Source organism: Sitophilus oryzae, unplaced genomic scaffold (assembly GCF_002938485.1).
Source record: "Sitophilus oryzae breed Bouriz unplaced genomic scaffold, Soryzae_2.0 scaffold_1637_pilon_pilon, whole genome shotgun sequence".
In the NCBI taxonomy this organism is placed as follows: Eukaryota; Metazoa; Arthropoda; class Insecta; order Coleoptera; family Curculionidae; genus Sitophilus; species Sitophilus oryzae.
This window is the reverse complement of record NW_022146322.1, coordinates 492,703-509,164: the sequence shown is the minus strand read 5'-3', so window position 1 is coordinate 509,164 and position 16,462 is coordinate 492,703. Positions and strand designations below refer to the sequence as shown.

General features: G+C 31.1%; 1 protein-coding gene across 1 annotated transcript in view; it reads left to right on the top strand.

The window, feature by feature from the left end:
* The first annotated feature begins 7,729 nt into the window (after nt 1-7,729).
* Nucleotides 7,730-16,462, top strand: part of LOC115880573 — a 34,245-nt gene continuing 25,512 nt past the window's right edge. Inside the window, exon 1 of the mRNA XM_030897829.1 lies at nt 7,730-7,839. Coding sequence (XP_030753689.1) covers nt 7,776-7,839 — 64 coding nt within the window. The 5' untranslated portion in view covers nt 7,730-7,775. The remainder of the gene's footprint in view (nt 7,840-16,462) is intronic.

Here is a 16,462-nt window from a genome sequence, read left to right as displayed (position 1 = left end):
AATGTTAAAAGTTATAGATCCGGAAAGTGAACTGAATGACGAAGAAATAAGAAACTGGGCGACAGGAAGAGACGAAATAGCTGTTGATAATGTTGGCGACGAGGAAATAATTGAATCGGTACAATCAAACACAAACGATGAAGAAGAGGAGGTTGTTGACATTCCTACAAAAATCAAACACATAGAAGCAGTACAGTGTTTTTCAAAATGCGTGCAGTGGGCAGAAGAAAACAAATTGAATTATCAAGAAGTCCTTTTATTGAAAAAAACATTTAGAACTATCAAGAAAGCTTCACAATGAGAACCTTATACAAAAAAAAATTGGTGACTTTTTGCCTTTAAATACTCGTACATAATATTCCTTTTCGCCAGATAGCCGCAAAAGTTGGATATGTTTTAAACTTTTTCTATTATACGTACATACACATATTATTTGTAAAACACTTGAGTTAATGTTGGTACATATAAATATGTAAATAAAGCTAAAACATTAACCTGTGTTTCATTATCAGCATAACTTCGGTAATCCGGACAATTCACCAATCCGGACGACCACCTAAACTATATCTGTCCGGATTACCGAAGTTCTACTGTATAATCACTATATTTGGACAAATAGACCTTATTAGAATTTAGAATTTAGAATTAGAGGGAGGGGGGTTAATCACTGCGACCTTACAGATCTATTGTGTCCCCCTTTCTTGAGTTATAACTCATCATACAGTCCCAGAGCTTTGACAAAAGCCAGTATCTGGGACGGTTTTATAGAGGGTAGTTCTCCATCTCCAATATCAGTCGTACCAAAATTCATGGCACGAATGGTTGTCGTCTCGGCGCACTCAGTGATGAGGTGTACTGGTGTTTCCCCATCTTCCCCACAGAATCTGCATTCGCCGTTTCTTCTTAGTTTCAATCTACTGAGGTGTTCATTGAGGAGACAGTGTCCTGTTAAAAACCCGGTGACAATCCGAAGATTGTTCTTACTTAAACCCAGGAAGATCTGTGATTTTTCTTGATCATAAGCCCTTAAAAACTTCTTCGAGTGTCTTAGACCGTTGCAAGATTCCCATTCCAGGTTGCGGATGGAATCTTCCAAGTTTTTGAGTTCCGCCTTGAGTTGGTTACCACTTGGAAAGCAGAACGGTTCTGGTCCAGTTAGTGGAGTGTTCGCTCCTTTTCTAGCTAAATTATTTGCCTTTTCATTGCCTTCTATCCCTTGGTGAGCAGGCACCCAGAGTAGGAGGACTTTGTTTTCTTTGACTAATTTATTCAGCTTCTCTATGCATTCTTTGACCAATTTCGAATTGATTGATACTGAGTTGATCGCTTTTAACGCTGCTTGACTATCAGACAAGATGGCTATTTCTTGTTTCCGATAGTTCCTATCTAAGATAAGTTGTACGCATCTTTCGATAGCGTAGATTTCTGCCTGTAGGATACTAGGGTAAGTGCCCATTGGTTCGGAGTATTTAGCTCTCGGCCCAAATACTCCGATCCCTGTTCCCGTATTGGTTTTGGAAGCATCAGTATACAAAGTTAGTATGGTATACCAAGTTAGTATTATATAATGGTATGGTCTTTTAACTGCTGGGCAAGCGTTTCGCTCTTCCAATCCTTTTTATTGCTCAATACTACATTGAGATGTTCCTCAAAGTTGTACGTTCTTGGCATATCGTCCACTGGGAGTTGCAGGAGTGGTATTTCCTTTTTGAAGGTGTTCCAAGCCCCTGATCTGACAATTCTCCCAGTACTAATTCCGTTAGTGACCATTCTAATCATTGTCGCATTGGCATATCTACCAATGACAATGTGCAGTGGTGTTAGATCTAGAATGACCTCCATTGCTGCTGTTGGACAGGTTCTCATGGCTCCTGTGATGCAAACGCATGCTAGTCTCTGGACTTTGCACAGGTTTAGCCTTGCCGTCCGTTGCTCTAGTTTTGTGTACCAGGCAACTGCTCCATAAGTAATCATGGGTCTTACTATCATGGTATACATCCAGCGCAAAATGTTAGGGGAGCAGCCCCATCTATTTCCGGCCAGTCTTCTGCATATCATGAGAGCCTTTATGGCTTTGCTGATAGTGTTGATAGATCTTATACAAAGATGACAATATCAAACCGCTTTAGGAATTGATAAAAAAAAGAAAAGATGAATTTATGAACTTCACTTTTTTTAATGGACTTTTTCTTCCGATATGCAGGGTGTCCCAGACTGGGCGTGCATTAGAAGTTTCGAGAGAACCACAATATCTAGATCGGAGATTTTTTGCACATCATTGTTTTGCAACGAGATCTATTAATTAAAAATATTTTCAATATGCCTGCACTTCCGGAAATACCGGAAGTTGACGGAAACTTTCTTATTTTAAATGGGTGGCCCCATTTTTTATTACATACTTAAGTTCTCTGTAAAATTCTATGAATATTGATGTTAAACGCTCTATATCTAACATTAACCGTTTTTGAGAAAAAAAAATTCAAAAGTTTTGGACGAAAAACCTGTTAAAAAAAATTGTATAGCCTAAAAATCAAATTTAGTGATTACCATATCCACTGTGACATAAAGAGAAAACATGTGACTATCTATTTCAGAAATTAAATTGTTCAAATGTCATATAATAATGCCGGCAACTGTCATGGAATTGAGCGATTAAAAAATTATCATAAATCATTTTTTTAAAATTGAAACATACTTTTTTATTTCACTAATCAAAAGGGTTTTCAATTCGTTACTCTTTAACTATACATGTTCCTATACCTAAAATAAATCGTGTTTAAGTTATTTAAGATTTAAATAACATTTTATCGCGCGCAGCATTAATATAAGTACAGTTATATGGCAGCATAAAAGTATACTTGGACCAAGTACACTTGGATGCTGCCTGTCGAGTGATTTTATTTTATTACAATTTATGTCATAACAGTAGTGGTCTGTCTATTTTAATTCAAAAATGAACTGTTACTTCTTTTATTGTTAGATTTTTTTCACTCTGGAGATTACAGTTGTACACAACAGGGGGGTTGGAACCTTTGGTGTTACAACAGCAATATAAAACACTAATTCACCACATTACACCAAAACACTTTTACTTTTGCACTGGACGCGCGTTTCGGTAACCATGTTAGCATCATCAGCAGATGAATAAAACCCTTGTATATATATTTTTAAAGTAGATCAACCTAAGACGTTTATGGACTAAGACTACTAGATGGCAGGACTGGTTTTCCTACAGAAAAATATTTTTTGTTACTCTGAATTTTGAAGCTACCAATAAAAACAGAGAAAATAAAAATCGATAATTTTCGGACTGTGAAAATTGGTTACTAATCGACCAGATACTTTTTATCTATTAGATATATGCTATAAAAGCTGGCAATTATACAATTCGACCATTGTAAATACCCGACAAATTCTTCAAGGCCGACAAGGCCGATGCTTCTCACTGATAAGAAATAAAAATGTTTGTTTAGATAATTTTGGAGGTATTTTTTCTTTCTGAATGCACATTTTAAAGTATTTTATAATCTTTGTCCTCTTGACCTATTATCCTGGTCGCACGTATGGAAGTTCTGTTTCTTCTAGTTTTAGAAAATGTTCATATTTCTTTTTTCTTTGTAGGTGTAGTGTAAAATTAGATTAATTTATTATTAATAATTAAGTTTAATTATAGTGTTTAGTGTAGCATGTTAGTGTAGTCTACCAAAAATAGTTTAGTAGTGTTTTTATATAGTTTATTTTGTAGTTAAGTAGTAGGTGAAGGGATAATTTTGTTATTTTTTCTTTTTGTTTGATAAATTAGTAAGTTTGATAATTTGTTCAGTGTAGAATACAAGAATAAGTAGTTGTGTAGTGTTTTTAAGAGATTATATTCGTTTATTTTGTAGTTCAGTAGTAGGTGAAGGGGTATTTGGGTATTTCTTCTTTTTGTTTTTCTTGTAATAATTGTAGTAGTTCTATTAAGTATTGTGATAGATACACTGTCTTCCTTCAACTTCGTTATAATCTTGGTTTTCTGGTAGCAGAATATACGAAAAAAAATCTGATCAAATTTATTTGAAATTAAATTAATTTAGCCTTATTAATCAAATTAAACTAGTCAAATAATAATAATAGTTAGTTTCAAAATACTATACAGGGTGAGTTTCCTACGATGTTCTCTATGGGCATCTCGGAAACTACTGGAGATACAGAGTCGGTTAATGGGGAAAGAATTGCAGTTTTGTGGGGTTATAAATATGCGCCTTTTGGATTTTTCGGAGAAGGCTTATTAGATATTTCGAAAAAAAAACAAATTTTGGCTATTTTAATACTTGTCTCTAATTCCATTATAATCTACCGTATGATCTAATAAAAACGACGTCAACGATGGCTATGAAGTTAAGATCGCTGTCATTTTATATGTAAAATTATATGGGAAATATTGATCGTCATTTCATAGCCATCGCTGACGCTGTTTTTATTCGATCATACGGTATTTTAGACAAAAAGTTTTCAGATAAAAGTTGTAGATAATCACATACCTAATGAGTTTGTGTTTTCTGTTTTTTTTTCTAAAGTCTGTCATTTTTGACATATGACACAAACATATGTTTTTTAGTAAACCATAGTTGGCCATGACTTCATAAAAAGCGCCATTTTTTAAGCTTTTCAGCGATAGGTACAATATGTTTTTTTCGAAAAATTACAAGTTATAGCCAATTCTTTTCTTTCTTGGCTAATTTCCATACCAATAATACCTTGCCAATTAGTTAGCATCAAAAATGTAAAAAGTTTTATGTTTTCGAAAAAAAATATCGTAAAATTCGTAAAGCACTCAATTTAGAATAAAATAAACTAAGAATGAATTGATTCTTTTATAAACCTGCATTAAATCAAATTAAAATAAGTATGTAACTTTTTTTTAAATATTAATTATCAACAATAATTAACATTATCATAAATTAAAAATAATGTACCAACATATCGAAACAATAATTTCTTTGTTAATACGGTTTAGATAAAAAATTCTTAAAATAACAGGCAAAAATAATCCACAATTTACAATAAAATAAAAGTTTCGTTTAAATTTCTTAATCAGCTGATCACTATTAAAGTTCGCAGAAACCCGGGGCTATATTATTACATTACTCTGAAAGGTTCACGATTTGTCCTCCAGTTAGCAGCACATTTTGTCTAGTCGGTTGAACAACTTTAAGAATATATAAACAAGGATAAAACTAAAACTCAGTTCTAACCCAGTTTTCGTTTTAATCATCTGCTGAAACGTGCATCCAGTGCAAAAATAAAAATGTTTAGGTGTATGAAGGTGAATTAGTGTTTTATTTTTCTCTGGAGATACTGTATTATGTCATTTGTCATTAGAATGATGCACTATGATTTCTAGAAGCTAATTTTTTGGCCAAAATATATATTTTAGACTCAAGATATACAAATGAAGAAGACTACATGCATATATTTTTGTTTAGTTTTCATTTTTATTCCTTATTATCATTTATATTTAGACGTTCTAGTGAAGTATTTGTGCCTATTCAGTTGATGTTTATTTTGGGAAGAGTTTTGGTGAATATTAAGTGATATATTTCAGTGGGATATGAAAACGGATTATTCTTATTTTTACACTTTATGGTATGTACTTAAGAAATCACTAACAATTGCACATAAAAATCAGCGTCCATTATTTTTTAATTAATTAAAAATAATGAGTTTAAGACAGAACATAAATAAAAAGTTAAAAGTTTAGTTTGACTTACAAAAAATTCTCTATGTTTCTCCATGCTGGATGTTATTGTAAAATTTGAAACAATCCTTTCTGAACATATCAAAGAAAAAATTGGCTGCTACTAGATGCAACTTTTTTTTTAAAGAATTTTTTTTTTTCAGCTATGTATCGATTGAAAAAAATAGAACTTTTGAAAAAATGGCTACAAGGGGCCGATAAAGTTGAGAAAAACGGGTATGTTTCAAATTTTGTAAGACAGAAATTTCAGAATAATGAACAAGAACATCAGGCACAATGGAAAAAAAGATAAATCGCCTTTGTATAAATTTTGAAAGAAGAGGGCAGGCGGCTTCGCGGCTTAAATATTTAATTTTAAAACAAAATGAAGACGAAGAAATGATAAAGGAGGATTTTATCCTTGAGTTAAATGAACCCCTTACATTCACATCATCTGCCGGCCGCCCACGATTACCTTTTTCGGAGCAATCTTCCAGAACTCAGAGAACAGCCTCAAAAGTTTCCGAGGAACATAAGCAAGATTGGGCTTTACTTGTGCAGACTCCAAAATACTTTACTTGTGCAGGCTGCTTTGTAAATTAAGTTATCCTGCCGATGTACTTAACCTACTTCGTGTACCTGACTTTATCTAAAAGAAGTTAAGTGAAGAACAATTTGAAGAGAAGCATGGAAAAGAAGAGGAATACGAGGAGGAAGAGCAAGAACAAGAAATGCAAAAAGAAGAAGAGCAAAGAGATATTTCTAAAGATTGTTTTTTGGACAGCACTGATTCGATGATTAATCAACTTTCTTTTTTGGAAGTAGATACAGAAGATGCTTCATAGGTAAAAGTTAATCACACTTTGAATGAGAAGATTAAAAATACCTTCATTTTAATAGTCTTTTTTTATTTTATTAAAAACACAAATTTACAGTCAACATTTTCCATTAAATGTAAGTTGTTTAATTTTGGCCAAAAAAGTAGCTTCTAGAAACCATAGTGTGATGTTTAAAAATCTTATTGTACAGAGTGTCCCATTTTGGTTGAAATCATACGATATCTTCGTTATTAGTAAAAATAGAAGGGTGCGGTTTGCACAAACCTAATCCACTTTTTTGTCAAACGGAAGATGCCGTAACAAAAATTTGTATAGTCCTCTTCGTTTCTGAGCTACATGGTCTTTTTGAAAATTTTGCAATTTGGGACACCCCCTGTATCTCTGTTATTGTTAAAGGAATCAAGAAGGTGAAAACTGTTTATTCTACTTAAAATGTTCTACAAGAATTAGTTTTTACTTTCTCGGTATCATCCACAATGATGGAGATACGGGGGCTGTCCCAAATTGCAAAATTTTCGAAAATACCCTCTAGCTCAGAAACGATGAGGGCTATGAAAATGTTGTTTACTGGATCTTTCGTGTGACAAAAAGTAGGACAGGTTTGTGCAAACCGCATCCTCCTATCTTTACTAATAACCGAGATACCGCATGATTTCAACCAAAATGAGACACCCTGTACAATGCTCCTGCATGTCTTATTCCATCTTTTTTTCGTAAATTCCTAATAATAACATAAATGTAACATATGGACTGCCTGCATAAATTAAACACAACCCAACGATTTATTGTCAAGCAATAATGAAGCAACCACAAAACATCTTGTGAAAGCAACACTCCATTTGCTAGACAATATTTAATCAGTGCTCTAAATTTTTCGTACACCATAACAGTTATAAAATATGGAATATTTATTTTTACAACTGTTTAAAAAAAATTGCGTGATTGCTTTCTATCCTTAGAAATAGAAAATCAAGCAACTAAAATATTTCTCGTTGATGCCGGGCCTGTTTTCCAACGTTTCTTGTTTCTTGGAATGTCGTTTGTACTTTAAATTCACCACATGCAACTAAAATATTGATAAACAACACTGTTCTGTTATTTTCTATCACCATCTCAACTATTACCATGACAACCACAAAAATAAACAACGCCGCAAACCATCACCCTGCAGTATTTTCGATTTTCTCACTGACAATAATTCTATAATTAGTTAAGCAATGGCACTGGAAATTGAAAATTCTGGAACAGCCGATAATGAAGATGATGACGTAGGCTGCTATTGTAAGTATTATAAAATTCGTATAAATAATAATACCTTGTATATTGGTAAACTTAAGCGTAATAATTCAGCATATTTCTGTTTATTGAATTAGTTTATTTAACTAGTACTTTATCCTTTATCATTAACTAATTGTTAAAAGAAGACGATCAAAAAATATACTGAATTGTAAAAACCCAAAACGACAAAAAGATTTCTATAGATAAATCACTTATCGAGGGTCACAAGGCAGGACCTCGTATGATTTTTTTAATAAAATTATATTATTATTTTTTAAAAATTTGTTTGCAATATTTTACAAAAATAATTCAAAATATTTTATTCGGTAATAGAGTCCTGATATTTCGGCTCTATAATATAATAATTCATTAAAAAAAATAATTTAATATAAAATTAGGTATGTTTTTTGGATTGCCTGAAAAATCGTATCAAAAAGGAGATGCGGTACTGCACTGTGACCCTCGTTATGTTTTTTATATTTCGTATGTTTTTCTCGACATATTTATTTAATTAGCTGTTTCAACAAACAGAGGATATACAAAATGTGTTTGAACTATATATATACATTACGTTCATTAAAATTGCAGAGTATACAGGGTGGTCCGAATTGTATTCGGGAAACTTCGGTTACATATTCTGCAAATAAAAATATACAGGGTGTTTCAAAACAAATGCGAAAAACTTCAGGGGGTGATTCCTTGTTCAAAATAAAGGGTAGTTTGCTTTATAAACGTTGGGTCAAAAGTCAACCATTAGGGAGATATCGCGGTACAAAGATGGCGGAAAAATAATGTTTTTATTTTTTATCTTGAAAACGAAAAGAGATAGACTAATGAAATTTTACGGAAGCATTACTGTTATGAAAACACACTTTCTGGTAATTTCTTCACTTTTTTAAAATGAGTGGAAGGGGTTGAAATAAACTACCCCTATCATTCTTGTTAATGAAATTTAAAGAAAAATCTTATCAAGCACATGCAAAAAAATTAATTTTGATAGTTTAGTTTATTTAGAAACTTTTTTATCTCTTGTGTTTTTCTGATAAAACTCACCGATTTGAAATTAAAAAATAAAATGTAAAGCATTACATGTCAGGACAAAAAACATTTTTAGATAAAGAATCTAGTGGGCAGCTGTAATTCTTTAGGAAAAAATCTAGTCGGCCGCTGTCACTTTTTAGGATGTTTCTAATATTGTTTTATTTGACATTACCCTACTGCAATACGTTATTATCTAGATTATTATTATTATCATTATTATCACTAGATTCTTAATCTAAAAAAATTTTTAGTCCTGACATGTAATGCTTTACATTTTATTTTTTTAATTTCAAATCGGTGAGTTTTATAAAAAAATACAAGAGATAAAAAAAAGTCTCTAAACAAACTAAGCTATCCAAATTATTTTTTTTGCATGTGTTTGATAAGATTTTTCTTTAAATTTCGTTAACAAGAATGATAGGGGTAGTTTATTTCAACCCCTTCCACTCATTTTAAAAAAGTGAAAAAATTACCAGAAAGTGTGTTTTCATAACAGTAATGCTTCCATAAAGTTTCATTAGTCTATCTCTTTTCGTTTTCAAGATAAAAAATAAGAACATTATTTTTCCGCCATCTTTGTACCGCGATATCTCCCTAATGGTTGACTTTTGACCCAACATTTATGAAGCAAACTACCCTTTATCTTGAACAAGGAATCACCCCCTGAAGTTTTGCGCATTTGTTTTGAAACACCCTGTATAAGTAAAAAAGTTTGTATAAATATAGGATGTACAAATTTTACTTTTATTTCTAATTTTTCATTGAATGTAGAATTGCCTGGGAGTTTTTTGATATGGGAAATTTGATTTCGGTATCTATATGACTCCTGCTTGTAGAGGGCGCCACCTACATATTTTTTAACTGGTTTAAAGAGTAATAATTATTATTACTCTTCAAAGTTCGCTCTTTGTCCTACCTGTATAAAACTACTTAGTGTAATATACAGGATGTTCCTGGCTGAACGTGCATTAGAAGTTTCTAGAGAACTACATCATCATTGTTTTACAACCAGATCTATCTATTAAAAATGTTTTCAATATGGCGACACTTCCGGAAATACCGGACAACTTTCTTATTTTAAATGGGTCCCCCATTTTTTATTACATACTTAATTTCTCTATAAATTTTTATGAATTTTGATATTAAACACTCTATACCAAACATTAACCGTATTTGAGAAAAAAAAATTAAAATTTTTGGACGAAAAAAACTGCTTTTCAAAAATATGTATATAGTCTAAACGTTAAATTTAGTGATTACCACAGCCACTGTGCTATAAAGAGAAGACATGTGGCTATCTATTTCAAAAATTAAATTATTCGAATGTCATGTAATAATAGCCGCAGCTGTCATGGAATTGATGAATTAAAAAATTATCATAAATCATTTTTTTCAAATGAAACGCACTTTTTTATTTCACTAGTGAAAAGGCTTTTCAATTCGTTATTTTTTGACAATACATGTTCCTATATCTAAAATAAATCGTTTTTAAGTTATTTAAGATTTAGTTTTAAAGCGTATATTTTTCTTGATTTTAAAGAGTAGCCTATGACTTTAAACGTCAAGTGATGTAAAACAATAGATGTCATATAGTGACACTTTGTTCAAAAAGCAGTATCTTATCAATCATCATTTCCAAGCTAACTTTGCGCGGTTTTTTTCTGCAATCATACGATATATTATTAATAAAATTAATAATATAAACTATTAGATATCATTAAAGAGTGAAAATATGGAGATATATTTTTATAAATACACTTTTTAAACTCTTAGGGGGGGCAGGCAGTATTTATAATATAGGAAATTCAAATAATTCGTTTTCTGACAGATGGAAATAAATTATCTGACTGTTTGACACTTAATAATGATTACAGTTGGGGGTTGGAGCCTTTGGTGTTACACAGCAAAATAAAACACTAAATCACCACAATACACCAAAACACTTTTACTTTTACTCTGGACGCGCGTTTCGCTAACCATGTTAGCATCATCAGTTTTAATCATCTGCTGATGATGCTAACATGGTTAGCGAAACGCGTGTCCAGAGAAAAAGTAAAAGTGTTTTGGTGTATTGTGGTGATTTAGTGTTTCATTTTACTTAACAATGTTAAAGGAAGCTAGATAAAATCAAGAAAAATATACGTTCTCAAACTAAATCTTAAATAACTTAATAACAATTTATTTTAGGTATAGGAACATGTATAGATAAAAAAGTAACGAATTGAAAAACCTTTTCACTAGTGAAATAAAAAAAATTGGTTTCCATTTGAAAAAAATGATTTATAATCATTTTTTAATCGCTCAATTTCATGACAGCTACCGTCATTATTATATAACATTTGAACAATTTAATTTTTGAAATAGATAGCTACATGTCTTCCCTTTATGCCACAGTAGCTGTGGTAATCACTAAATTTGACTTTTGGGCTATACACATTTTTTTGACAGGTTGTTTTTTCGTCCAAAAATTTCAAATATTTTTTTTCTCAAAAACGCTTAATGTAAGGTATAGAGTGTATAACATCAATATTTATAGAATTATACAAAGAATTTAAGTGTAAAAAATGGGGGCACCTATTAAAAATTAGAAAGTTGCTATCAACTTCCGGTATTTCCGGAAGTACCGCCATATTGAAAATATTTTAATCGATAGATCTCGTTGTAAAACGATGATGTACAAATAATCTTTGATCTAGATATTGTGGTTCTCTAGAAACTCTTAATGCACGCTCAGCCTGGGACACCCTATATATTTCCGCCGTTTTCTACGTAAAAAAAGTATCTTGGTAAAAATCGCTACGAGTAGGTTCTCGAGATATTCGGAATCGAAACAATCAATAGATGTCATTATTGACAAAAATTAAACATGCTAACAAAATATTTATTAGACTGAACTCAAAACGTTTTTGTGTCAAAGGTTCAACAGAAACTGATTCATAATATTTTTTTAGAAAAAGAATGATTAATTAAACAAAAATAAAAAGACCCCAAATTTATAAATTCAGTCAACTAACTATCACGCGTCGGTTTTTTTGTGTCGAGAGGTCTTTTCTACGTATAAAATGTCGAAAATGTATATTTTTCACTCAGAAGTTTCATACAGGTACGGACGAAAAGTTTGTTTTACTCATTGTCGCGCTCCCTACAAGAAGAAGTCATATTGGAATCGAAATGAAATTTCTCATGTTAAAAAATACCTAGACACCAATTTTCATTCAAATATTGATGTTAGTTCATAAATTATTATGAAAAAATCGAAATAAATAATGGATAAATTATTAAAATAAATATACAGGGTCCGGCAATAGTGCGTCGGGCAGCTGTAGCTCCTAGAATAAAAAACTTGGAAATTTTATTTAAGTACAAACTTAATTATGTACTAGGATGTATTTCAGGAAAATATTTTAACTTCTATTGGGAGGCTCAAAAAAGTGTGAGTGGATCGGGATAATTTTTTTTTAAATGGAACACCCTGTATATTATTGGATTTTTGGCTTCCTTTCAGATCAGTTTACATAATCCTAAGACATGAGTAAATATACTTCGATAATTTCAGAGATATTAAGAAATAAATAAAAATTATATATTTTTCAGCCTTTCTTAAAAAAAATATTAATAATACAAGAACTGTTCTCAAGAACTGAAATCAAAACTATATTAGATATTTACTTTAGATGGTCTGTTCTTACTTTGCTATAAATATGGAAATCGTAAACCATACCGGATGTTCAAAATTCTACGCCAAACTTTCTAAAATTTAAAATTATGTTTCTTCGTTTTTTAAATGGAACGCCCTGTATATTATTTTTTGAATAGATGGAGAATTAAAAAATGAACATTTTTTGTATTTAGAGTATATCAAAATTTTGAACGGTTTCACAGATATTCCCGATTTTGTATTTCATATGGCATTGTCCACAGTAAATTTTCATCAAAGCTACCTAATGATTTTTCGCTCGTATTTTACCATTGGAAGCGCCATATGAAATAATACTACGTGTATCCGGAAAACTATTAAAAATTTTGAAATGCTTTAAATACAAAAAATGTTTATTTTTTAATTCTCCATCTAATAAAAAAATAATATACAGGGTGTTCTATTTAAAAAAACGAAGAAAAATTATTTTATATTTTTGAAAGTTTGGCGTAAAATATTGAACATCCTGTATGATTTACGATTACCATATTTATAGCAAAGTTAGAACAGACCATCTAAAGTAAATATCTAATATAGTTTTCATTTCAGAACAGTTCTTCTATATTTTATATTTTTTTTAAGAAGAGTTGAAAAATATATATTTTTAATTTATTTTTTAATATCTCTGAAACTATCGAAATAGATTTACTCATGTCTTAGGATTATGTAAAGTGACCTGAAAGGAAGCCAAAAATGCAATAATATACAGGGTGTTCTATTTAAAAAAAGTCATCCAGATCCATTCACGCTTTTTTGAGCTACCCTATAGGAGTTAAAATATTTTCCGAAAATACATCCTGGTACATACTTTAGGTTTGCACTTAAACAAAATTCTCAATTTGTTTATTCTAGGAGCTACAGATGCCCGACGCACTATTGCCGGACCCTGTATATTAAATTAAGTATTATTAAAACAATGGATATTTAAACAGGGTCTTAAACGAAAATCTCCGAACCGGAGCCATTTTACGACATAAATGTATACGAACTTAGAATATGCTGCCGAAGTTTCCCGTAAACGATTCGGACCACCCTGTATACACTTAGAAATCTGAAAATTTGAGAGACAAGTAACAGCATATCTAGAGCTGAAAAACTAATTTAATATTTGAAAATAATATTAACATTTTTCAAAATCGAGTACCTAACATATAACAAAGTGGGTAGGTATAGAAAATCAATATTGCGTGCAGATCATCAGGTGGTTTGTGTAATAAAAAAAAATATTCGTATATTATGTCTAAAATTAATGTAAAAATTCGGTGACAAAATTACAATTTTAATTTGACATTTTTCAAAAGTCAAAATAAGAGAGCAGATGTGACAAAATTTCGACGAGCTTTTATCAGCGATTTTTATGACGTGCACCCTAACTTTTGTCAATTTTATTATATTTTAAAAATATTAATTTTCAGCTATTCCCAATCTATTGAGAGATAGTTAAAAAATTACTCACTATAATAGCCCAGTCACATTAGAGAAATCGGTGGAAAAAAAAATCCCACAGTTTTGAAAATAGTTTTAAATGATTTCTTTAGACTTGAGCTGATATGTGTCAAAAGTCCCCGACGATAGTCGATGAGCTCGAGTAAAGGGGAGGGGTTAAATGTCACTTTTATGACTCTTTTTAGCCATAGATAAATGCAACAAGTTTAGATTGGAAAGCCCGTAAAAATTTTAGGTCGCGAAATTATTTTGGGTTGCGACCGTTATACGCATGGTTCAAAGAATACAAGGTATGATCGATAGCGGCTCCAATTTCGTTCAGTTCGCGCATACCACCTGTGACGTCACTAGGAAAATAATGAATAAATAAAAAATAAAGAAAGTTGACAGGAGATCTGCATTTTTTTGGGTTATGGTTAAGAATTGTTTATTTTTAACAGTTTTTAGTTCGTTTAATTTAATAATTACTAAAACCAGCAGTTCCAAAAATATATTTAAAAATAATAATTATCTATTAACATGGATTTGGACGATAGGTAAGAACTAAATTTATTTCTATATTCGGTATAAAATTGTTTATTAGGTTTTTAGTTTGCGATGTTTATGGTAAATAATTTTCATTTTCATTGCCTCTGAATTCACATGAGGACAGAGTTGAGGATATCTATGGAAAAGTAACAACAAGAGGAATTGTTACATCATTTAAAAAATGTTGGGAAGTTTATTGTTTCCCATCGAAAAGTAGAAAATGCCAATGCAGATGAACGTATTGTAATTGTGATAGAAGTAATTCTAAGGGTGAAGTTTATTATAATTAGTGGAAGTAATACCAAGGGTGAAGTTTATTATAATTAGTGACCTGTGCTTCTTTTTATATGTAGATGTTTCTGGTTTTGAAAATAAATCGGTTGAACGACACCCAAAATTTAAAGGAAGTATTTGCATACCCAGAATATGCCTATCAAGGATTATATAGCTCAAATTTCCTTTAATGGTCACTTTTTAAGTGACTGAAATATTAAATAGTTTACAATATGGTGATATATCACTAAAAATATATTACTTTTAGGTACAATTAGGGCCCGATACATTTCAAAAAGTAGAATATTATTTTATATTAAATGAGGTATTGTCCTAACAATCAATTTATATTAATAACGGAGATTAAAAAATAACAGAATAAATAGTTCTTTTTTTATACTACAAAAATAAACTATAGAATACAACAGTATTTAAAAAAATTAATAAAAAGTTATGTCCCGGCCGAGATTCGAACTCCGGTCTCTCGCTTCCTAGCCCGACTCCTTACGCACTGCTCCACAGTAACTTGCTTAGCGATAATTCAATGGCGGTATATAAACAAAAAAATAGGTTTATCACAATATCTTGACGATTTGAACTGGCGCGCGGAGCATGCTGACCAATAGCGCCTGTTATCACCTGTGACGTAGCGACCAACCTGCGCAATATCATACCTTGTATTCTTTGTACCATGGTTATACGCGATCTGGCACTGCTATAGCGGCTATAGCGGTCACTAACATGGTACAAAGCAGGCGGATGAAACTGCCATTTGAATTTTGGAAACACGGCGGAGTTTCTGCCAGTAGAGGGATAGATGGCGCTGCGTAGAAATTTCATCTAAAGTCCCTAGATATTCATCTAGGGACTTTAATTTCATCATGATTTTATCAAGTCATCCACAGAGTACACAGAGTATAGTTTAATTAACAATTCGTTTGATTCTCTGTGGAGTAATTGGAGTAGTTGGAGTAGTTGAAAAATATAAATATTTATATAAAATGTTGATAATTTTACAGCGATGTGCTTTGTTACCCTATGAATAAACATTGATATGAAGTTGCTTTCGCCAGAAACAATTATAATTAAATAATTTAATAAAAATTTAATTTCTAAGTGACCCGGATCAGTTAGATCAGTAAAATAAATTGAAAAATAAACGTCATTCCATATCTGGCAATGTCTGTCAGTTTCTGTGAAGTGGAAGTGAATTGTGATTTGTTTTTATGGGAATATTTACGGATTTTTGCGAATTTAGAGTATTTTGGACGATAGGATTGTGAAATTTAAAAGCCAAGTAGTTTCATATATAAGATTAATTAATCCCTGTGATAATTTTTATGAAATTTCTCATAATCAAAACAAATTCTTTCAACAAAATGGCTGTCTCAGAAATTTGGAAGATCATTAATTTTAAAGTTTTATTTAAGTGTATTTATATCGAATCAAGAATTTGTATAACATATTAAAAGCTTAATTTTAAAGGTTGTGCAGTAATTTATGTAAGTGTACGCTTTTAGATAAATATTAAATATACAAATTTGCAAAGACAAACAAGTAATTTTAAAAAGATCATTTATTTATTTAAACGAGTATAATCATTAATCATTAGGTTGAAAATATATTTGTATTTACTTATTT